Source organism: Aquila chrysaetos, chromosome 17 (genome assembly GCF_900496995.4).
Source record: "Aquila chrysaetos chrysaetos chromosome 17, bAquChr1.4, whole genome shotgun sequence".
Taxonomy (NCBI): domain Eukaryota; kingdom Metazoa; phylum Chordata; class Aves; order Accipitriformes; family Accipitridae; genus Aquila; species Aquila chrysaetos.
The window spans coordinates 2,935,037-2,959,262 of NC_044020.1; the positions used below are offsets into that span (position 1 = coordinate 2,935,037).

General features: G+C 44.9%; 1 protein-coding gene across 8 annotated transcripts; it reads left to right on the top strand.

The window, feature by feature from the left end:
* The first annotated feature begins 516 nt into the window (after positions 1 to 516).
* IFT27 (intraflagellar transport 27) lies at positions 517 to 22,337 on the top strand. Of its 8 annotated transcripts, XR_003927163.2 has the most exons (9): positions 534 to 670; positions 4,082 to 4,161; positions 5,229 to 5,288; positions 5,958 to 6,017; positions 6,908 to 7,025; positions 7,337 to 7,446; positions 7,655 to 8,930; positions 19,494 to 19,628; positions 20,071 to 22,337. XR_003927163.2 is itself a non-coding variant. In XM_030040670.2 (7 exons), exons 1-7 carry the CDS (start codon positions 637 to 639, stop codon positions 7,751 to 7,753), a joined length of 561 nt encoding a protein of 186 aa, XP_029896530.1. In that variant the 5' UTR covers positions 517 to 636; the 3' UTR covers positions 7,754 to 14,290. The 8 variants fall into 8 exon arrangements, 2 of the variants coding, with proteins under 2 accessions (XP_029896530.1, XP_029896532.1); XR_003927164.2 differs by lacking the exon at positions 19,494 to 19,628; XR_003927162.2 differs by lacking the exons at positions 19,494 to 19,628; positions 20,071 to 22,337 and adding an exon at positions 14,045 to 14,290.
* The last annotated feature ends 1,889 nt before the right edge of the window (positions 22,338 to 24,226 follow it).

Below are 24,226 nucleotides of genomic sequence, written 5' to 3' on the forward strand. Positions count from 1 at the left end.
AAGAGGAGCGTGTGCTCGCGCGCATGCGCAGGGAGACACTCAGCCAGGCGTGCGGGTGAGGCCGCCTGTGCCCGGGCGATCGCATTCCGTGGGATCACAGGCAGGAAATGGCGGCTTCTCTCCCTCGCTCTCACTTGTGTTTTCCCTTCTGGGTGCTGCCGCGCCCCTATTACACAGCTCTTTGCCCGTAACTTTATTATTTTCTGCCCTGTCCGCAGTGGGTCAATTGCGGCTCCGTGGTACGGTCCCCTGTGTTCTACCCAATAACAAGCCGCCTCCTGAAAACGTACTTAGTTGCTGGGCAGAAACTACTCCGTTGGCCCGGTAACACCACGGCGCCATCCGCTGAGCACGGGGCCCCGCCTTAGCTACCAGAAGGGGCGGGGTGGGCGGATTTGAATGACAGGCCACTTGGTGGGCGGGAAAAGACAACAGAACCAATAACAACCCTGGGTAGCATTGATGAGCAGAGCTCACAGCCAACCGAGCTGGGCGGGCGGTGGCCTCCTGAAGGAGGCGGGGCGCTCGGTTGCTAGGGCCGCGCCGTTGCTAAGGCCGCGGCAGAGAGCGGTGGCGGCAGCCGCTGCCGCCATCCCGGCCCGCCGCCGCCGCCGCCGCCTTCCCCGGGCCGGGGCGATGGTGAAGCTCGCTGCCAAGTGCCTCCTGGCAGGTGAGTCCGGCCCGTCCGGTCCCATCCGCCTCGGTGGCTTTCGGGGCCTAGAGCGGGCTCCGTGGGGTGGGGCGAGGCCAGCAGCGGGGGCGGCGCTGGGACGCCCGGCTCCCCTCAGAGAGGAGGGAGCCCCGGAGCGGGGCCGCGCCGGGAGGCGGCCTGGTTTCTCTCAGCCCCTCGTCGAGGGATCGCCCCGACGGAGAAGAGGTGGGGAAAGAGGCGATAAGAGAGAGGTGGGGACCTCAGCTCCCTCGGGACGGGAACGGTGGAAATGGTGTTTGTCGTTACCCACCCCGTACCCTCTCCCTCCTACGACATGTGGAGAATCAAGAGCTGTGTTCAGGGAGGGTGTGAAGCGTAGTTGGACCAGCTGAAATGCAAGGACAGGATCTGAAAGAAAGAAAGGAGGAAAAAAAAAAAAAAAGAGTATTTCTGCAGTGTGGAAAGGTGGGCTGAGGATGGGGAAAGTGTGAAGGGAGCAGGGTAGGCAGCCCAGTCCTGTCTCATACGGGAGGCTCCCTTTGTGCCGGAGGAAAAATTCATGTCAGAAATGGGGATGATTCTGAGAGCATGATGGGAGGGTAGAGTCTTAGCAAAGAGTAGAAGGATGAAGCATGTGCAGTTCACAGAGGCGTCTTTTTCCTCAAGCAAATCAGAGGTTAACCTGAAAAAAAGTGAGGTGAAGACACCAGTCTATTTAGTCAGGATGGATTATGGAGGTGCTAAAAGTAAGTACAGCTGACTGTTAACACTGCGGGAAGAAAATGTTTTCTTTTTTTTTTCCCCTCCCTCTACATTGAAGCTCTATGTGACCTCAGCCAGAAGCACAAATCCATAAAACCTTTGTGTGCAGACAACTCCCAGGTTTAACTCTTTGCTCCAAACCTGTTTTCTTTCATCCAGAATAAGATGTTTGCCTTTTTTTTTTAACCTCAGAAGTAGCTAACCATCAACTCGCACAAAGCCAGGTGTGGTCTTTGGCAAATGCAAAAGAATTAATCTCCCTTGTGCCTCTGTTGACAGTTACTGTGGACAGCACTAGCATCTTGCCTGTCTTCTAGATTTGAAACTTACACATTGTTTCCAGTTTGGAAGTTTCCAGGTCCCAATACATAGGCTTTGCTTAAGTCTTTCAAGTTTTGTCATTTAGTGTTACCAAAGGCCAATTCGATGACCCTTTTAAATTCATATAGGTTTTCTTTGGATGACCTAGTTATGTGCTTAATCCTAATGGGGTCCGGAGCTGCCTTTTCAATTCTGTTCACAATGCAACAGGAAGGTCCTGTCCCATACGTAGTTCTCCTAAGTGCTACAATAATATCCATGTATTATTAAAAATAATAAATTAATGAAGCAGACCAGGCAAAATAACTTCCCTCTTGCAGAATAGACCAATATAGTGAAAGAGACATAAGAGATGAGTAACCACAACAACCTAAAGGGAACAAGAAAATGCAATTACATAGGTAGGAGCAAAAACATCAGAGGTGGAACAGGGAACTCTTGCCTACCTAAGGAAATGGTTAGGAAGAATAGAGTAGCTCACGGTATTGGGAGCTGCACCAAGGTCAAAGAGAACAACAGGGGAAAAGGGCTTTTATTAGCAAAAGAAGGTCTATTAACTTGACAATAGAAAACAATTCCTGTGTTATCTCAAGGATAATTTACAGACACACAGCAGAAGATATTATTGTTTAAGCTTACTATGGAGACACTCCTAAAAGGTTTTCATTGTAGAAAGACAGTTGGCAGTAGCAGGCATTTTAGAGACACACTACAGATTCTGGCAGAGTAACAGAAATATGGATGGAATAAATACCGTGGGATGCAGTACTGGCAGATGAGACCAAACTAAATGAAAAGGGCAAGGAAACTTACTTTGAGAAAGTGTAGTGATGTAATGGGCTAAGAGGATGACAAAGAGTAAGAAGAGGGAAAGAACAACTGGGGCTGGCAAATTGAAGAAAGGCAACACATTAGTTAAAAATTTGCACTGGATGATGCCTGCACAGTTTGGAGCAATGTATGCTTCTCTATCTCATTTTACAAAGACAGATCTAATTGTCTATTGAAACACAGAATAGCTTCCACTCAGAACAGAGTGTTGTCTTCAGCACAAGCTTGAACTGATCAAGGAACAAACAAGCTGACTTACCAGATTTTCTTGTCTAAATATTATGAGCCCAACTCAGCTCAAAGTAAGCAAGCATGCTAAAAATGTTTCAACAAGAACTACATTTGGTTAATGCATCTAGGAGCAATTGTCACTATCCAAAACACCCTTCCTCCTCTATAATATTACGTGAGCAGATAGCTTTACCAATTTCCTTCAAAACACCATCTAGGAAGCTGTAATAGGGTCAAAGTATACCCCTTTCTGGGTTTATGTATTAACAACATAAGGTAAAAGACTTGTATTCCAGGCTTGGCTGCCATAAGTGTTCCTTTAAGGGTAAAGCTAGAACCACTGAGGTATTTAATTCCTGGTTCCTGTCCTTTGAACTATCCAGGCTACTGAGACAGTATGTGAAGAGTGGATAAGCCCTTTGGGAACATTAAGTTAAGTCTTTGTTTTGCAAGGATTATGATACTTTTCATGGAGAGATATGGCTATATGTGAATTCTGCAGTCCTCTGCCATTGCTTTGGATCTTACAGAGTTTTGTAATGGCAGGCTAAAGCAGGCAGCTGCCAGGTTTGCCCGAAGTGTTGTGCAAGCCGTACCAGAAAGCCTTGGCTCTAGAAGAGCAAAAACTAAAGTCCTTTGGTTTTCCTTCCATATAGGGATGAATCAGCAGGCTCTTTCTCTCCAGCCAAGTGATGTTTGCTTCTGTTATGCCCAGGATGCAACTAATGAGCCACCAGCAGCATTGAGTCAGCAAGAGTTGCTCTCTTAGCAGGGTCAGCAGGAAGAGTTCATCGAGGAATGTTACCAGCTTAAGCAGCTTTGTAGTATATAAATGACCTGTCTCTTCCCTAAATTCAGTATATAACAAGGATTTGAATCTGGGGAAATGGATAATCTAAGGAGAGGAAGTAGCTTCCTCTGCAGCCCAGTCTCCCTTATCACACCGTGTTTTTCTCTACATGACAACATACCTGGGAAATTTTAATTCTTAGGTAAAGGCTATAGGGTAGGCATGAATTTTAGAACAAACAGCAGTTCCTCCCTGATCTGGGGGCCCTTTACTGTCATTCATAGAGCAGAAATCTGATGTCAACACCATTACGCATAATGGCAATATTAATTTCCTTACATGGGTATTACCTTTTAGATTGTTTTGTGCTTCTTGTGACAGTTATCTTGCCTGTATTCAGAGTTACAGCATTGAAACTCTTATGGCAACAGAACTGAGGGAAAATAAGATTCTGTAAGATGAAACAAAAATCTTTTATGTTTTTGGTTTTGCAGGAGATCCAGCTGTGGGGAAGAGTGCTTTAGCCCAGATGTTCCGCAATGATGGGGCTCATTTTCAGAAGAACTATACACTGGTAAGCATACAACAGACTCAAACCGCTATCCAACACTTTTCTAAGTTGCATGAGAAAACTAAGAAGGTCTAGAACAAAATAAATAATATGATTTTAAGTTGAGGCATTCAAGATACGGTCTTACAGGGTTTTCTTTCTCTTACACCCTAGATTCTGAAGAGAAACCATTTACTATTCTGTAAGTCTTTACATTACATGGGTGCTGGTTTTGAAACTTAATGCAGAGTAATTTACTTAATTTTATAATTTTCCTGCTGAACCAATGTTTTCACAAGCTTTTGTTGTGTTAGAGAGCTTCCCTCTTTAGGGAGTGCTCTATGAAAAAGCATTGCTGAAGGAGAAAGCTTTTAATTCCAACTATTAAGTGTGCGTGTGGACAGTGCGCTTATCACTATGCAAACATGAAGATGTGCTGCATAGCCCCAAGATAATTATAATCTACAGAAACTGTTCCCAGATGAAGAGGATACAGTTTGCAGTCTTTCAGTGTGAGAATCAATGGTGATGACTAATCAGAAGCAGGATAAAAATAAAAGTAAATATAAGTAAAGTAAAAAAAGGAAAATATGAGTGTGGAGAAAAAAATCCCCTAAAATATGTTTATTCATTGAAATAAAGATGGAAACCAGAAGTTAAGGATAGAAATAGAACAAACAAACAAGCTACAAAGCAGAATAAGATAAAAGGTGGAAGAGGCACAAATAACCTCAGTCCCATATGTTAGCTGATCACATGTTTGGTGCAAAAGGTTCTAAGGCGTGCTTTAGAGCAGCAGTGTGATAGTGAACGTAGCCCTGCAGATTTCAGCTAGTACCTTTAGTTATATATAAGCAAATCTCTGGATGTTGGTTCTTCTCTGTCTTTTTCCTCCATCAGAGCAGATCTACGTGGCTTTGACATGTAGGTGGGAGTATGTTACCAGAGTTATGAGGAGTTCCCAGCAGTCTGTGTTTGATGGGATTGTAATGATTCACAAGAATTGCCTCAGTCCAATGCATAGTTGGTATACAGTCGGACAGGCTCTTAAAAACTCCTCTGATCCTTGTTTTCCTGATTTTTCTTGACAGACAACGGGCATAGAACTGTTGGTGAAGGCTGTATCAGTTCCGGAGACAAATGATAGTGTGGTGAGTTTTTCTGTGACATAAATTCGGTCAGAAAGACATCCAGAGCTCAAACCTCACTTCAGTCTCATTCTGGTGGAAGATCGCTCTGCATGTTCATAAAGCCATTAAGTTGCATTAAGGAAATGAGGCTGATCATGTACAATTGCTGATACTCCAGGGTTAGTTTAATCTTAAAAATAGAAGTTTTACGTACTTTTATCCGACATGACATCTTAAACCAAAGCTGTTGCCAGCTTTGTTAAGAATCTGTTCTGTCCTTTAGGGCACTCAGGTTTAGTTCATGTTTCTTAGAACTACAGAAGCTGGAACTTACCTGTTAGGGTCTCCCTTAATGCCCTATACTCCCACTAGTGGAACGTGGACCACGTGTATAATTTTGTATAAATAGCACAGGTTACTTTCCTGCTCCACATATTCTGTCTCCAGTAGGGATGGAAACCAGACTTGGGGCCTTGGAGGTAACCCTTTTATTGGTTATACATGAAAAATAGCTATTTCTTTTCTCATACTATCTGAAATGGAGTATTGTCAGTGCGGGGAAGTTGTCCCTTAGGGACACAACACTGCTGTACTGAATGCGGGAGTTACAAGTTCCGGTATTTACTTTCAAAACCTTTCCCTACACTGCATTTTTCCTGGCAAGAGCCTTCTTTCTGCTTCTGCTTTCAGGAATTCTTCATTTTTGACTCTGCAGGAAAAGATCTATTTTCTGAAATGCTGGAGAAACTGGTAAGTCTTATGTAACTGTCCTCTTCTTCCAAAGAAGTGCTTTTGCTTTGAAGATCTGAACTCCCCAGTCTGGCAGATGTAGCAAACTTTGTCTTCAGTGTAAATGGGAGCAATTACCTCAGTTGCCAATGCATCCTGTTCTACCTCTCTAAAACTTGTAAAAGTACTAGAATAAATACTTTCCAGAGGAAGGAAAGCAGATAGTCATTCAGTTTTCTTGCAAAAGAAATAGGGATGTTTAACGGAGAATCACTGTGTACGGTTGGTTAAAGTTATTTTTATTTCTTAGAAAAACATCTATTTTGATGCTACGCCAACGGTGGGGTTTTTTTGTGTTATAGTGATGTGTTTGATCCAACAGGGCTCATTTTTGTCCTTGAGTATAACACTGCCCTTGGTTGTTTCCTTCACACATTTGTGTCCTTACCTGTACAGTTCTCTATTGTGTTATCTCATTTTGAGAGGTAGAATCAATTAATTGATGTGAAGTTTCACAGGATGGCTAAGGCAACCTAATGGTTCATTGCTCTACAAGAGGTAATTCCACTTTTGCCCTTGCACTATGTCTGGTTTGCAAGGGACCCCTGTAGAAGCCGATTCAGCATGAAGAATCAGCTTCCCCAGGGATCAGATGAGTGCCAGAGCCGATACAAATAAAGGAACAGGACCGTGCAGACAGGAATGGGGAAAGAGAGCAAGACTACCTCTCCCAGTGCCAGCTATCCATTTAGTCAGCTCAACTGAAATGTGAAACCTCAGCCAGGGCATAGGATTCCTGTATGTTAGGCTTTTTATTTTTGTCTTAGCATCTGTGTTTGCCGTGTTCACGGACTGGCTGTTGACCACATCAGTTTCATTAGAGCTGACAATGTTCCTTTCTTGCTGTGCAGTGGGAGCAACCCAACGTCCTGTGCCTTGTGTATGATGTCACTAATGAGCAGTCTTTCAACAACTGTGCCAAGTGGTTGGAGAAGCTGAGGGCTCAAGCAGTTGGAGTGCACATCCCAGGTAAGAAATGAGTGAGATTCTTGTTATCTGCTCCCCTCTTGTTCCACAGCAGTTGTTCCCCTTGAGATGTGGCCTAGAGCGTTTATTTTAAGCCAAGGGCAGGCATGGCTTCTTCCAACCCATTTGCTTTTATCACAAAGCAGATAAGGCATGAGTATGTTTCCTTTGTGGAACCTTTTCTAGGTGGTTGTAGACTGTTCTCCACGCCTCCAACTTTTTCAGCTACTTCTACAAATGTTCCAGCCTTTATTGCTAACAAGTCAGCATTTCTGGGTTGTTGTTTTTCCTGTTTCATGGGTTTTTTTCTGTAGGTGTCTTAGTGGGGAATAAAACAGACCTGGTTGGTCGTCGAGTTGTGGAGCAGAAACAAGCACAGGAGTGGGCTGAGAAACATGGCCTGGAATACTGTGAGATGTCAGTGGTGAGTATCTGCTCCTTCCACCATCTGTGGAAGTGGGTGTTTGTAAAGTTATCTCTTTCAGGTAAAGAAAGATAATTGGGGGCTCTCTTCCACTTGTTTGTGGTCTAACTCACCCTCAGTTTTAATGTCTCTTTTGTGAAGCAGTTAGAGCAGAAATAGTCAAATGCTTATTCCATCTGTCATTCACAACTTTCTTATTTCTTTACAGAAGGAGATGAAAAATTTTGAGGCCCCTTTCCACATCCTGGCAAAGTCATTCCACCAACTGTACAAAGAGAAAGTGGAAACTTTTCACTCACTAGCTTGAGGGCCATGACTGGTATGACTGAGTTACCCTCTAAGCTTCTTCTAGAGCCCAGAATCCTGCAGGATGGAATACAGAGAGAAGAAAAAAAGATGAGCTATTTGCTTCTTCATGGTCATCTTCTGGTAATTCAAAATAAACTAGAAATAAGCAAGTGGAAAGACACTCTTCTGAAGCTGCTACCTCAGCATTCCTTTCATGTCCTCTAACTTGGTTCTCTGCTCACTGAAAGTCTGCTAGGTTGGAGGAGGCGGGGAGTAAAAGGGGAGGGCAGAATGGAAATTGCCAGCTCTTTGCTTTGATACTGTCATGTCTCTTGTCTGAACAGACTTCCTGCTGCTACAGGCAAGGATTTAGAGGTTTGGAGAAGAAGAGAGGAAGCTGACAGGATGTTTTTCAAGTTAAGCAGCCCAACCTTGATATGTATGTTGCAAGGCAGGACTGATTTGGCCCTGCTGCTTGAAAAGCATTTTCAGTAGGAGGCCTGTGCCCTAAAATTAACACATGGAGACTGAGATGTGTGGGGACCAAGCTGGATTTAGGTGTGTTTCTAGGAGTGCCCAGAGTTTGAGGCCTGTTTTAACAGTGTTACTCTTATCAGTTGCAGGACTGGTAAGCTGATGACTAATATGTGTTTCTGACTTCTAGAATCTAGAATTCCTTTTCTTCAACGTGGCTCACTTTCACTGCCTGGTAGGAGCCGTCTTGCATCTGTACTGCTGTCACTTGGTGACGCAGTGCCCTCTGCTGGTCCCAGCGTTTCTCAAGAAGCTACCTCTCCTGAAGCGAGCAGGACTTCCTACAGTCACATCCAGATTGGCTTATCTGCAAAATGGGGTCAGATAGCAAGAATACCTTTCTTATTCTAAAGACGAGTCCAAAATTTAAAACAAATTATCTTTTCTTCTTCATGTCTTTGTCATCTTATGTGGTTCTGTGTCATTTTTCTTTTCGTCAGCTGGACTTGGCAATACTGTGTTCTCATTAAGTTCACTTCTCAATCCCTTTCTAGAATCAGAGTCCTCTTTGTTGTTAAATTTTCCCTGCTTGCCCTTGAATTTCGGATTAAAGACCACCACTCTGATGTTGCTAGTGGAAACAGGACTAACAAGACGAAAAACAGCCTGGCTAAGTTACTCTGACTCAGCTGTGTCTGGCTACAAGTTTCGTATCAGAAAAGGTAAAAGCCTAGAGAGAGCTGCTCTTTTGTGTGGAGTACTGATGTTGCATGTGTAAGAGTCTATTTGCTAATGCAGTATGTGAAAGCATCCATGGTGAGGTACTGCCTTGTAACTGAGCCCAACACTGAGAAGTTCAACACTGCAACCTTTCTCTTCTCCCAGATTATGTTACCCTTCCTTGGGCAAGGGAAGCTGAATTCTGTAGAGAGCAAGCACTGAGTGATTTTTCAGGCAGGCTTTTCAGGAATCTGTGTTTCAAGACTTTTATATGTGCGTTTTGAAACTATTTTTATGCCCAGTGCTAGGAAAAGTACATTGTATTGAACATAAGAAATATGGCTGCAGATGTTGTAGCAGAGTTTATGAAGCACTTCAAGAATCTGGAGAAGCAGCTGGGCTCATTGCACTGGCAACAGTGTGTTGATGCTGGGAATTAGCTAGGGAGCATGAATACCAGCTAAAGAGGTTAAGTAGGAGCTCAGCCCACAAGAAAAGAAAACAAATAGGTTCTTTTGCTAGAAGCCACCTCAAAAAATGACAGAACCAGCTGGGAAAGCCCCTGCTTCCTCCAAAGAAGGAAGGACTCCTCCATGGGCTTAGGGTGACTAGGAGACTCCCTCTTTTTTGAATTGGATTAGCATTACCGGCATTTTTATCTTACATGGGTTGTCTTGTTAATCCTGGGGGGTGTCTGTTGATTTACATGGGCTGAGTGGAGTCTTGCCTGCAGGTGCTAGTACCTCTATTAAGAATAAAAGTTATTTTGGATGCTGTGCTGATCTAGTTAAAGGACTAAAGAAGGTTTGTTTTGATTTGGTAGCTCATTTCCCCCTGGTTCTATTGATGATGTGATTACAACACAAGACAGATATTTTTCCAAATTGAAAATAGCATGCCAGGTGTGTATGCCGCCTGTGACGTGGTATGTGGGGGGTATGAACGCCTTGGGAATGGGTGATAAAATGGATCCTATGCAATCTTTGACCAGGGAGTTCAATCTCTCTGCACCAGAAGAACCTCTCATAACTTCAAATAAACAGTCTAAATGCACCAGTAAGATGAAGATTGGTGAACACTGTTTTATGAAATGAATGCAAAAGCTGGAGGATCTCATTAAGGGAATGCTTGCAGTGGTGATTTGTGATTTATAGGGAAGCTGCTTTTGAGAGGTTAGTGAAGAAAAATGCATCCCATGCAGGGAAAGATGTATTGCCTGAGAGAGGAAATGTATGATCTAATTAGCTAGCAGTAGGGATTCACCCACTGCCCCTTTCCCTGTTTCCACAGGCCATGACTAGAATTAGAAAAGAGGTTGTGTCTAAAGCATGTTGCCCAACTTGCTTTTTACAGGACTATTTCAAGCACTAATGTAGACACAATTTAATGCCCTTCAAAATGGTATGTTTGACAACAACCATCTCAGTCCTTCCAAATGCATTTTAAAAGCGTAATATATTGTCCTTCCTGGCTAATGTCCTATATAATACCAGCATGATGCAGGTGATGCTTGTTGCTATTTTCCTAGCTTATTTGTGACCTTGATTGTGGAGTCTAGTAGTGAAGAGTGGGTAGAGAACATGGGAGCCAGATATGGGAAGGCTGTGGAAAATAGTTTTGTGTCTATGTGAAGGAGTTTAGGGTAGTGAGTAGGTGAGCTGGACATGCAGGATGAGTAAGAGTCCGAAGCCGTTATTAAGTTTCTCTTACTGTCTTCAGTAACTGTTGCGGTCACATCTGTAGGGTGAGGTTTCTGCTTATAGCCTTAGCATCACTCTGAATTACAGACACTGTGGAGAACAGTGGGAGGAAGGCAGAAAGCCTGTCTGCTGACCAGGAAGCTTGTTGTCTTCTTACAGCTCCCCTACTTTGTCCAGCTGTGCAGTGCTGCAGGTGCTCAGCATGGGTGTTTACAACCCAGAAGAGATCCAGCTCAACCAGAACTGAAATTTCAAAAGAAGGGGGAGGAAGCAAACAGGCCTTTAACCATTTTTAAGAGATGCATAGTCCTTTTTCCTCCTTGCTTTTTTGATTAGACAAAAACATTCTTTCCTCCTTGGAGTCCCTCCTTCTTACCTTTCCTTTGGTCCTCCTGGTTCTGCTGCACAGAATCCCTGTTACACTTGTGCCCTGCTTTACTTAGCTTGATACATCACCAGCTGATTTTTTTTATCCTTCTAATTTCTGCATTATCTATTCCCAAGGCTGCAAGACATTTCTTCTTGGAGAGATTAATAGACGAAAGAAAACAAAAGTGGAATTTTTAGCTAAATTGTCTTGGAAGAAAAAAACCTTAAGAAGCTGACTGACATTCTGAAATTTTGCTGGAAATTCGTTTGTGTAAAGTTGTCATATTAAAGACGCTTTAATGGTTTTGTTTTGTCTTGCCAGCCATATTCTACTGTGGAGTGAAATGCAGAAAGACCAGGTTTTATTGTGGGAGTTAATAGGAGTTTCAAAGCTGATCATACTGTGATAAGATCTGTTCAGTCTTAACAATGGAGTGGTCACTGCTGTTCATAATAAAGCATTAAATATACTGAAATGGGGCTGTCAGAACAGTTTCTTCTAGAGATTTGTTCATTTTAGAGACTTAAAACTTAAGAAAGGACATCTTTCAGAAAACTAATCTGATAAATGACACCATTTGGACCAGGGTTATTTCTGATACAACTTCAGTGACTTAAAGGGCTGGATTTAGTCTTTTATGCCAATTGACTCCCTTGGGTAAGCTTCATTTCTTTACCCGCTATACATCTTAGACCGATCTGACCTGATAGCAAAAGACACATGATGTTGTTGAAAATGAAATACTGCCTTGGGGCAGAAGGATAAACTGTGTGGCCTCCTGAGGTCCTCCCAGCAATACTTTCTATAATTCTATTAGATTAAGTGGGGAAAGAAGTAGCGTGGAAAGCACGAAACAGGCTAAGTCATAAACTAGCAATTAAACTGGGAGCTGGGCTGGGCTACAGCAGAAAACGTACAATCTATCCCAATTAAGAGCTGTATCTCAAGAGAAACCAGGAGCCTGACGCAGGTGCTGACAGCAGGGAAAACACTGCATTTCTGTTCTGTAGGCAGCAACTGCTTTCTACTGGTGCTTACACAGATCCATGGGGGTCCATACCCCGCTCAAGACTCTGCTCTGCTTTTAATAATTACCGTATCTATGATGTTCAGGTGGCAACTGCTTGCAGTTGTTGTCTCATCTGCCTGTATAAAGCCAGCAGTGTGATGGCAGATTATCTGCTACTAGCAGGAAGACATTCCTATTCCTGACACCTGCATGATGGGACCCCTCTCTCCCCATGCATTCTCAGTCCTTCTTTTCCTATCTCATATCCACTTCTTGATGGAGAATAGCCACCTCTGCTTGTTCTTAGCAAGTAATTTTTCCATCTTGCAGATGGTACTCCATGGAAGCTAGAGCTAAGGGACTTCTAGGACCTTCTGCAGCAGAGGTGGAGTCTGAGCAGGAGCTCTTCAAGGGCCATGTTGGCCCCCGCAACGTCTCTCTTAGCCTAAGGGCACATCATCTCTCTGCTTCTCGCATCCTATTTCCTCCTCCTGCTGTCATCTTGCCTTGAGAACAATGTCTTCTGTGCCAGTTGCCCTTGGCTCTGTTGACCCGGAACAACAATGCTTGGGGGAGGGAGAAAGAAGAGAGCTACTCGGTCTCGAGTCTTTTCAGGGCTCTTTAGCTGTTGTGATTCCCTGTTGAAGCCACCTGAGAGATGGGGATGTTGCTCAGTCTAGAGTGTAATTTCCTGGCAGGAGACCCCCAGCTGAGTCCTGGCAGCCTCAGCTTGGCTCTTGAGAGCTTGCCGCAGTGAAACTTTCACAGACACTGGCTGTTCTCATTCTGATTTGGAGTTTTGGTGGTTTTTTTTCACTCCTTGGGGGTCTTTCTCTCATTCTTCTGTCACAGCTTCACATATTTCCTCCCCTAGAGCTGTTTGTCAAGAGAAGCCTGGAATTGCTCTCTTTCCTAGTCTATGAGATCAAATCCAAATCTGGCAATGTTTAAAAGGGAAATGTGACAGACCCTACATGTCAAGCTGGGGTCAGGGATGGGGTCAGTTTGATGAGTTTCCCTCCAGCCAGATATGCATCAATTGGAGAAATGTGGAGCCTGTAATCTTCTTGCACAAGTACTGGAAAAATACACAATATGAGGACTTTGAGTTAGGGACTGTGAGCAGAGTAGGTATATCGGCAGAACTGGTCAGCTGCTGTGTCCCCAACAGGACAAATGCAGGAGCAGGAGGGGAATAGGAATATGTAGGAAAGAGCGGGCTTTATATCCCTTCTTGAAGAGCCCAAAGGATTTGCTGAGGTGGAGTGGGAGGGTGGGAATTAGCAGTGGGAAGACGTAAGGCTTTTCCTGGCTTGTAGAATGATGTATGGAAATAAAGTGGGAGGAAAAGTAATTTTTGCATGAGCCATTGAGGGAAAATGAGGATACAGGGTAGAGCTGGATGACACTGCAGGTGGGAGGTCAGGCAGTAAGAATAAATAACTGAACAGAGATTTTTCAGGGCCAAGATCTTGGGGCCAAGGTTAGTTTGGGGAATTCAGAGCCGTGATGAGTAAGGTCAATGGTGGCTATCAGTTTCAGTTCAAGATGTAGGGCCTGCATTAGAACAAGGGTGGGTTAAAGTCTGCATGACAGGGTTGACATTGGGATTTGATAGGGCAATAGCGAGAATCCAGAATGATAAGCCTAGGAGCAGTGTGGGGAGATAAGAACAGCAAGCTGTGATGCTGTGAGGAGCAGTGGCTGGAGTCAGCATATCCAGGTGAGACCAGGAAAAATAGAGTAGGTAAGCTAAGGACACTATCAGACTATCAGGGTGGAAGAGTGTAAAGAGATGTTGGAAATTCAGATTGAGTACAGTTCTTCCAAGGGGATTTCTGAGTGGAGGGAAATAGACGCCTACAATTGTTACCCACACATCTTTGTATCATTTAAAACACAAATTAGTTCCAGCGCTATCTCTATTTTCTTTTGCCAGAAAGTGGGGTGACCTATTTGCTTAAACCTTTTTTTCTTTTTTTTTTTTCCTGGGGGGGGAACAAACAACACATAAACTTATGCCTAATTGTGCTGCAGCATCCTGAATACATTATATTCATCTGCTCACCTGACCAAGCAGAATTGTCCACTGCAACTTGAGCATTGACATCTCACAACAAAAACTTCATGATCAGTTCATACTGTGGAAGACATCCCCAGAATATCAATATTTAACCTCAAAAAAATAGAAAAATGCAATGTGTGTGAGGTCAATGTAAAGCAGATAGAAATTACTCTGTTCATGAATAAAATTACCTACAATAAAAAATGCCTTCAGCTCTGCATGGGAGGAATCTCTTTTCTGTGTTGGTTTCCTTTCTCTGCTTTTGCTAATTTATTTTGATTCCTGTGAAGCATCACTTTCTCTTAGTCTAACAGCTGTGCATGGACACTGTGTGCTATTTCTAGGACTTTGTTTTCGTGATGTTGGGTGGCTTCAGTTTGGGGACTGTGAAACTCAAGTTTTGGAATTCAGGTTGCAGTTGAAGCATCAGGCATCAAATCAGCTTGTAAGGACAACAGAACAGAGTGTCTAGGAAAGACGTCTTACAGGGTTAAGATGATGCTTCTCAGTGCTGTTGTCAGCAGAGAGAGATCAGGCTGCAATGAATGTGAAAACGTTAGATGGGCAGGGAACGCTGGTGGGTAACAAGTATGGGTTTCTTGTAACTGAGGTAAATGCAGAGGAAAGGATGCTGCAAGTCTCTGGTTGCAGATGTCTAGGAAGGTAGGAGAGGAGGTAAAGGAGCATTCTTGGACAGTGTCATGAAACCGAGTAAGGGCAGGAGGACAGTTCTGGTATGAGCAAAAGCAGAGTAATTCAGACTGTCCTCTAGTTTCTGCACCTACTGAGACCTGGGGATATTTCCCTTAGGTGGACTAAGTCATTGCTCTGGATGGCCCTCCCAGCTAAGACTGCCAGTCGGGTGGCTTTCCCTCTTCACCAAGACAGAAGTGATTGCTGGATGCCATCTTGGTCCACAACCATTTTGATATCTGATTCTTCTACTGTCTGTAGAGAGGCTGTCCATGCTTCTTGCCTTTTTCCTCCTAACTGTCTCTGCACATGGGGGGCTTGTAACCATATGTCTCCACAATTCTGCTACACCTCCCATGCTAACAGCCCTCCCCATTACCTTAAGGCTGCTTTGATCCCCCCATGTACTTTTTTTTCTGGGGTTATAAGCTGCTGTCAGAAAAAAACCCACTGGTCTTTCTATCCGCTACCACCCTCTCCTACCCCTCTCCTCTCCATCTGGTACTGCGGTAGAGCTTGTGCCTTGTTCAGCTGGCTAGTTCTGGCACGAAACTGGACTGGTATAGGAGCGAGAGCACGGTGCCCATGTTGGATGTGTGTCTCTGCACGGGCGAGGGGCATCCGAGGCAGGCACCCTTTCCTCCTTTTATCAGACTGCGCTCATTTATTATACCATCTGTTTTCCCAGTGCCAGAGATGATGCTGGGGATATGTGACTTGGGGCACTCAGGCAGAAACTGGCCTGCACAAGGCCGGCCATGTGTTTGCCTCCTAGCAATGCAGCGGTCAGCAGCAAATTCTTTGCTGCCGCCTCCTCTCAGTATGGGAGAGAGCAAGCGTGGGTCTGGGTGTGTAGGAGACACAAAGAGATGAAGTGTGTGAAGGGGGGGAAGAAGGGGAGAGAGGTGGACTGGGGTACATGTGCATCAGCTGGAGAGAACTGTGGGAAGCGGGGACGGACAGACAGATGGGCAGAGTGGGGGAGAAGGAAAGAGGAATGGATTGTAGAGAGGGAAGGACAGAAGAGCTGGGCAGGGGGAGACAAAGAAACGGACTGGCTGGGGGACAGCGAGAGAAAGGCCATGAAGGAAGGAAAGACAGGCAGATTTGGCAGGTGTGTGTCGTGGAGGTAGGTGGATAGGTGGGAGAGAGGTGTGTGGCAGTTAGGTAGTACAGTAATAGGTAAGTGGATAACTACAGAGATGGAGATAAAGAGGGGGGGTTGTTTATATAGGCCTGTGTAAGGGGGAGCTGAATGAATGACAGTGAGGAGAAAGAGCCATAAGGAAATAGAGAGAGAAAGCAGAGGAACAAAAGAGCAAGGCTAGAGGTCAACCCTGGGGAAAAGAGGGGCATGGGAAGGCAAGGCAGCCCTCGGAGCGCAAACGAGAACTGGGATCAGGCAGAGGGGAGGAAGGGGATTCATACGAGAAGAAGGGAGACCAACAGCACTCGTGTTTGGGGGTGAGGTTTTTTTACTGGGACCTGAGAGAGGATGCAGGGCAGAGATCAGAGCACAATTCCCCTGTACTAAACAGAAGCATTTTTATGTGTGCAGGGCTCACTGCCAGTGCACAGACAGACCCAGTGGACCGGGGAGTGTAAATGCCACTGTGCTAGTGCAGACTGCTTCCTGCCTGCTGAACTGCAATGTGCACCTGAGCGTTTGCAACCTGTGGACTGCCTATTTCTAGTGTACCTGCTTGACTACTAGGAGCTGTTTAAGATGGCAGCTCAGGCATTTATTTATCCTTTTCTTCCCCCTCCTCTTGCCCTTTTCCTCACAGTGTAGTCTCAGTGGAAAAGGAGACGTGAAGAAGCAGCGCCCAAATTCACAGGCACCTTAATTCTTCCACCTCGTGTCTTAGACACCACCTTGCTTTGCTGCCTGACTGGACCTCCCCCTCTTCCCTTTGACCATTTCTTTTCTTTTCTGTTCTTTCCTCTGCCTTTTTTCATCTCCTTCTTTCTCTCTTCCTTCAACTTTCTATCATTTTAAATTTTTACTCTTCCCTGTAACTCCATCCCCCTTTCTCAGTTGTGTTCTATACTCCTAGTTTACATGCTTTCCCTTGTTGTTGCAATGTATTCTTTCTGGTTGCCCTGTTTCTTTTCCTCTGCTCCTTTTTATCTCTCCCCGATTCCTCCGTCTCCTTCTGTCTGTGCCTGTCTGCCTGCTTTCTCTCACTCACTGTCTGTCTCTCTTGAACTGGGTTGTGAATTCTGTTGGCATCAGAGCGGGACAAACTGTAAAACCGAGGTTCCCGGAGGGCCAGGTTGTGATCATTTTATTTTTACAATGTCCTTGGATGTGTAAAGGTGTTTGTTTGAGGGGGAGGAGCAGTGCATGTGCTCCATGTGGGAGAAGAGAGCGGAGTGCAGGCCAGAACGAATGAAGCTTATAACTAATATAGGTCAGTTGCAGAGAAGAGTCCCAGTGGTCTGTGAAATAGAGAAGTGCTTTGTAGCTTCAGACTGGCTACTGGAAAGATGGCAACCGAATAGTTTTATCTAACAGACACAAGCAGCCTGGAAAAGTGTCCTGTCAAAGAATGCAGTAGCGGCCATCATGGGAGGAGGACCATTTCTGCACTGGGGACTGCTCATCTCCCAGCCACCCCCTTAACCCAGGGAACAACCAGCCTGAGATTCCATTTTCCTGCTCCGAGCTGTCTTCTCCCGTGCATGTTCCTGTGTCCCTGACAGGGAGAGGGGAGCATGGCTGAGATACGCTTCCCCGTGCCTCCTGCCAGACTTCCTGTGTCAAAGCAGACAGCAACAGAGCAAACAAATTAGAGAAGCACAAAGGAGAACCATAACCCCACACCCTTGGAGGATGGGCTGGAGTGTTTGGCTGGTCGGTGACCCACATAGCCAGCAGAAAGGCATCATCAAGGTCCTGAGCTTGGGCTGGTGGAGCCGCATGAGCCAAGTGCGCTGCTGGGAGTTGCTTTGCTCTGCAGTCGATTCCTCACTTCCCATGATTTGCCATCATATGAGTAAACTCTGCTTTCAGACCATTCCCAGAAATGTTCACAAGTGGTCAGTAGCTGCAGTGAATGACTGAAGGTGGGCAATCCCGATGAGCCCAGCATTTGGCCTTGGGACTTCTGATTTCATTTCTATTAAGAATTTTGTTATTATATGAGGTCAAAGTCAATCTGCTAAGATGACATTAAGACATCAAAACAGAAATCCAGATTTTCAGAGGTATTTGGAGCCTCTACATCCCTGCAAAACCAATGTGAGATGCTGACTGCTCAGCACAACTGAAAATCAGGACAGTTCTTCGATGTCTAAACGTGGAGTTAGAAGCCTAAATAGACGTATGTGTGTTGCTTTCTTTTTAAAATAGGCCTCTATTCCCAAGGCAGAGAATATCACCTCTCTACAATTTCTATCCATGGTATACTCTTCTGTGCACCACCATAATGCTCCAGTCTAGCATTTGACCGGCTTAATCTCATGTGTTTAACCTACTTCCTCTATAGGAATTCACACTGGGGATCCTAAACCGTTACAATGGTAATGTAAAACCAAATCCTAGGAATTCATACAATAGCTCTGTGGACACAACACACCAGCTGGCTTTCTCTGAAATAGTGTCTAAAGTACAAGTACAGCTCATGGGATGCCTCCCTGACTATGTGGGACTACAGAAAGAAAACCGTCTCACATTAAAATTGGTAGCCTGCCACTGACATCAGTGGGACCTGGTGATTTTGAATTTTCTAAGATTTCCCACTCACTGAACTCCTGAACAGGTGTTGGGATACATGCTTCTCTTGATGTGTCCCACTGAAAAGTCAGAGGGACTAAATAACCTATGCCAGAGACTAAACTTTTATCTTGTTTTTCTTAGGGTGTTCCTTCAAGAGTCTCTTTTAACCCTGATTTATTACTGAGCAGCAGAGAAATTAGAAGTTCAATATTCCTCTCCTGATACCCTAAACTATCTGACAGAAGAAGAGCTAGGGATGTCCTAAAGAAGACAAAAGTGTGTATCGCTGACTTGCAGAAGGGTTACCTGTGTCAGTACCAGCAGACCTGGGAGGGCAAGTCTGCCCGTACAGGGAGCCCCAGGGATGCCTCTGTGGCTGCTGAGGACCAGATGGCAAAAGCTCATGTTTGGGCTGGATTGTGGCTTTAAATGGTGATACTGAATAGATGAGGCTGCACAGGATCCTCTTCTCTGTCCCCATCTGTGCCCGTTACACTGGAAGAAAGCCTGATATCACAGAATATCGATCAGTGTCAACACAAACCATCCCCACTGTAGGCCTCACCTCTCCCTCAGCATTCATGATTGTGCTGATGCTACCAGGAAGATTCTAAAAACCTTCAGTTCAGAAAAAAACAAGGCCTTTCTCTTTCTTGCCTTATTCTTTCCTCACAGGAGTTTCATAAACTGGTTTGTCAAGAAATGATGACTTTTTTAACTCTTGGATTCTGAAGTTGACCAGGAGAGACCATCCCTTCCATGAGAGGCAGATCAGGAGTGAGAGTCTATTCTAGTTATAGTCAGTGGAGGGATGGACAAAGGCTTTATTGGGAGCAAGACAGTTATTTGTGCCCATATTTCATGCACAATGGGCAGTGAGACCCATTGCTTCTCTGATCCATTCCGGAGACCCCTTCCCTGTGCCCTGACCTTAGAGCGGATTCTGATTACAAAACCTGTGCCATAACCTTTTCACCAACTTTTTGTTTCATGGAATATGCTTCCAGGATTGGATATATGTGGGTGTCAGTTGGAACTATCTGTGCCTGGTTTTGGATATGAATGGGAAGAAAAAAGAGGATTTCCATGAAGGATCTGGGGATACAGCAAAGGAGAAGGAATGGCTGTATGCTTGTGAATAAGTGAGTCTCAAACTGGATTTCTATGGTGTATGGTTTATGCAGGGGTAAGGGTGTGTAGAGGCATGTATTTATTTATATACAAGAATGTCCAGCACGAAGGTAGCCTGGGATTGTAGATCAAGTGTAGAAAAATGTGTGCACTGGAGTGAAAAAGTATGAGGGATAGGATCTAAGGCGAGGGGGATAGTATCTTTAGTTTAACATAGTTACGCAAATACATGGGGATAGACGTGCTGGTGGGAGGGGGAATGTTCTCACAACTTATTTTCTCTACTAGTCTTATTCAGTAAGTTTGTAGGTATATGTATCCATATATCCTCACTGAGGATACTTTACCAAATACTGGAATTCCAGCTAGAGTGACTTGTTATCAGCCTGCTCTCTGTTAGAGCTAATGGGTTGCAGGCATTGATTTTTTTTTTTTTCTATCCCTATTGATTAGGAGGCTGCTGTACATACAAACTTCAGCACAGCATGGAAAGAGAAAGGGAGGCAAAACAGTTCACATCCCAGCAATTCATCATGGCGGAAAATTCATCCTGGGAATCCCAGCCTTCTCCCACTATCTCTTTCAAGTAAAGAAGGAAGCCTTTCCCTTTCTGAAGAAATAAACCGACAGGGCTCATGAGACGACACTTTTTTTCCCCAACCATCTTCAAGTAGCAAACATTTCAAAGGTTACCATTCAATGGAAGAAAAGGTTGAGTGAGAAAAAGGAGTCTTGCATGGAAAGGAAAGGAGTTCTAGCTTCAAGACTCAGTCTGGAACAGATTTCTTGGGTATCCGTGGGTACCCAACTCATTTCTAGCAGCCCCCAGATCCCACTAATATCAGTGCAAATACTTTTGCTTTGGTGGGCTTTGCAATTTTGTTCTGAATTTTTCAGTGCCTCGGTGCCTCCGCAAACTAATGAACATGTTATTTTGTAAGAGTGTTATGAGGCTAAATGAATTGTTTGCACAACAGTTAGCTTGGAAGAGGATATAGGTCAGAAACTGAGGGAGTTATGTATTGCAGCCTTATAACCTCATACTTGGTCCCTGCCAGCGTTCCACTCCTGTCTAACACAGGAGATTTTTATACACTCCCAGGGCAGCATGAGCACCACTTTTGCATGGAAACCTACTCATATTAATTGTTAGACCTCTGTGCCTGTATCTCCCTTCTTCTTTCTTCCTTTATAGTCACAGTGTTACACTAGAGATGACTCTCCTGTAGTATTTGAATATTTGATGTTTAAACTGTCTTTTATGTTGATCCTCAAGTTATATGAACCTGAAGATGAGAGGACCACTGAGGCTTTTTCCGTCTGTATTTATCTCCCTATTTCTATCTCATCTCCATCTCCATCTCTGTCTCTATCTCTGTCATCCCCACCTGCGATTTTCTGGCAAAACCACAGATCTTCTTTCCATAGTTTGCTAGTTTGTTGTATTTGTCTAGGAAAACCACCAGCATGCAGATATGACGTGAATAATGTTTCTTAAGTGCTTTGGGACCCCCAGGTTTGGATACCAGTGATGACTGCTCTGATCACCCCCTCTGCTTGTCTATCTGTACAGATATGCAACTTTTTTCAGCTTTCTCCAGTGAAATCTCTTAAATTTTAATTATTTTTCTTCACCATATCTCACTTCTATCTTCTCTGCCCCATTGGCTTCCAGTTCTATAATCATCACCCTAACCCAAATTTATTTTTCCTAACATCTCCTCTGCTGGTGCATCTGTCTATTAACACCTCTGCTCTGCCTGCGAATACAGCTGCATCAACTCTATCTCTTTTACATCTCATTACAGCAGCTTCTTCTGAGCTGGCCTCCCCAGGATGAAGATTCCTAGATACCGGTTTTCATATATTATCGCTGTCTGATTTTCTCCTATGTGCCGAAAAACTCCACTGCAGCACTCAATCCACAAACACTCTATTTAGTTCCGTTACCATCCCATGGAGTTGCTTCCGACTTCGTGCCCTTCATCTCCCTTCCTGCATCTTTCTTGTGCCCCTTTTTTTCCTACAGCACTGCCCCTTCTCTCCACAAATAGCAGCACTCTTGGTTTGCCATTGGAAGCAGACTTCCTGCGGCTCCCTGTCTCATCAGCTTCTCATTTCAAGTAATTTAAAATGTAATTTAAAATCTCTCTATTTCCTCCAGACTATTAATTTCTCTCTCCTTACTCTTCTATAGATGTCATTCTGTGTTGCGCTATTCAGTAAGATGCGACTGTTGTAAAAATCTGCCACAGTATTTTTATTCTGTATTCTTGTTTTGTATTACCATTTTTAATGATTCTTTGTAGGAAAGATGAAATCTCAGCGCAGCATCTAGCCACAGCACAAGCAGTCACACAGGACATTCTGGCATTTGCATTGCCTTTGTTCCATTCTTCTCCTGTGGCATTTAGAACTGTAGAGGGATTATTGTGAATGGCCTAAGAGTATATAAGTAGGGTAGCAGGAAGAGAATTATTTCTGGAAATTGGGAAGCATGAGGCAGGAAGCTGTGTTTAGTCCTGATCCTGAGATGTGCTGAGCCCTCATAGGTCTCACTCCTCTTAGCCAGAGATGAAAGAACTCACTGCCCTGCAAACCTGGCCTTCTTACACTGGCGATTTCTTTGGGGAGAACGTGCCCCTCTCCTGTTGCTGTCATCACTTGAAACCAAACTTGTCAAAGCTGTAGAAATATGTAATAAAGGCAACAGTTCTGGACTGGTTTGAGGGTCTCTGTTTTGGCCCAGCTGCTGCGTCATCCTATGCATCTGACTGGATCCGTTAAATGTAAAGATAGGTAATCCTGATATTTCAGCAAGATTTTTCTTGTTATAGATCAAATCTGTAATTTCTCACAGTGTCGGGGCTCCCGGCAAGCCCAAATCCACAACCTCTGCAGTGACTGCTTGCTCACCCTACTAGTCTCACGAGACTCACACACCAACAGAAGCAAGTTCCTCAACCCAGAGACAACCCCGGTCTGCGCAGCCCAGCGTACCCTGACCCAAAGCAATTTGTAATAGTAAAATAAACACTTAACCGCATGGGCTAGACAGGTGAGCCCTAAGTGAAAACACATGGCATCACCCCTTCTCTCCCTCTCCTCTTTGAACGACCCTGGTGGGTAAGGATGGGTGAGTTTTCAGAGGGCCTAAGCCCTTTTCGCTTCCACTCGCTCCAGCCAGGTTGCTTGTGTGGCATCACTGGAAGAGCTGTGCTACACTTTTTTGAGAGGACAGAGTAACTGAGGAGCCCACCTTCCTTGGAGCCACGAGCTCCACAGATTTCCAGAGTGCCTTTCCCATCCACACGTGTGATGTTGGTGCCTGATGGGTTTGAGTGCCAGAATAGCCGGCTGAAGTTTTTTCCTCTTCAGAGTCTTTCAGGCTCCTGGCCCAGCTTTTGTTCCCTCCTTTGAAGAATGGGAAGACTTGAATACTGTGGTAGGGTTGGAGGAGAACCACCACCAACACAGAAAGAAAATGGCTCAGAGTCCCAAGAATTACTTATTCCTCCCTTAAGCCTTCCTTCTTCAAGGCCACTTCCTTCTTTCAGTAGAAAGCTCTTGGAAGGGAAGGAGAGGTCCTTGAGTGACCTTCTCTAGCGTCCCCAGTTAAGACCCTCACAGAGCCTCCTCCTCACCACAGGCCATCCCTGTAGAGCCATAATCTCCCACCAGCTTAGGGGGTTCTCTGCTTCTTTCTGCCTCTCAAATTCCTTTGAACAAAGAACAACAATTCAGAGGACCTGTCCACAGCTACCAGCCTCCGCACGCTTGCAGCAGGCTGTACTCAGAGTGCTAAAGGTGCATTGGGGCCACCTCCCCCCTTGCCCATCCTCAGCTTTGGCAGCTCCGTGAGTGTAGAAAGAGACCCCCAGCTCCTGTGGCAGAGCGCGAGGCCAGGAGTCCCCCAGGCGAGGCTGGGGACTGTGTTTGTCCCCCAAAAAAGTCTCAGGGGTCTCAACCTGCGCTCTCTCCTACCACCCCGCCCTCCATCCCTTCTGCTGGTGGTGATCTGCATACGGCCGATGCCAGCACCGTGAGTGCTTGCCGGTAAATACCTCTGCCTCGGTCTCAGCTGTGAGGGCAGCCTGGTCTGTGCCCTCCAAATGGGGGGAATGAGCAGTGGTCTGTAGGGCAGCCAGCGGCCCCCCCTGCTGCTTCCTATAGAGCCCTTCACATCCAACAGTTCGGGGTCAGATTGTCCTGAAATGGCAGTCCCGGTCTGCGCCCAGAGAGGGGTAAGGGAGGACAGATAAATGGAGTTAGGAAATTGCAACGTGGCTGAAACCCTCCAACTGGTTCAACTTCGCAGCACCCCCTTCCCTCGGCCCTGCTCCCCCGCACAGAACAGCAGTGAACCTAAAGCAGCTCTTCTGGTCTCTTTTTCACAGAACAATGAATCTGATCAGAGAGAAACAAAATCGGTAGCATCAAGAATTAGATTGTTTCTTTTCTTTATGATTGTGGCATTAATGAGCAGCTACATGTATAGAACCGGGAGGTGACTAATGTAATTAACCTGGTGTAATGATATTGCTGAGGAAGAGAGAGAGGATTATGACATACTTAGATGCCAGTATTGCACAGTTTTGTATATGTTCCC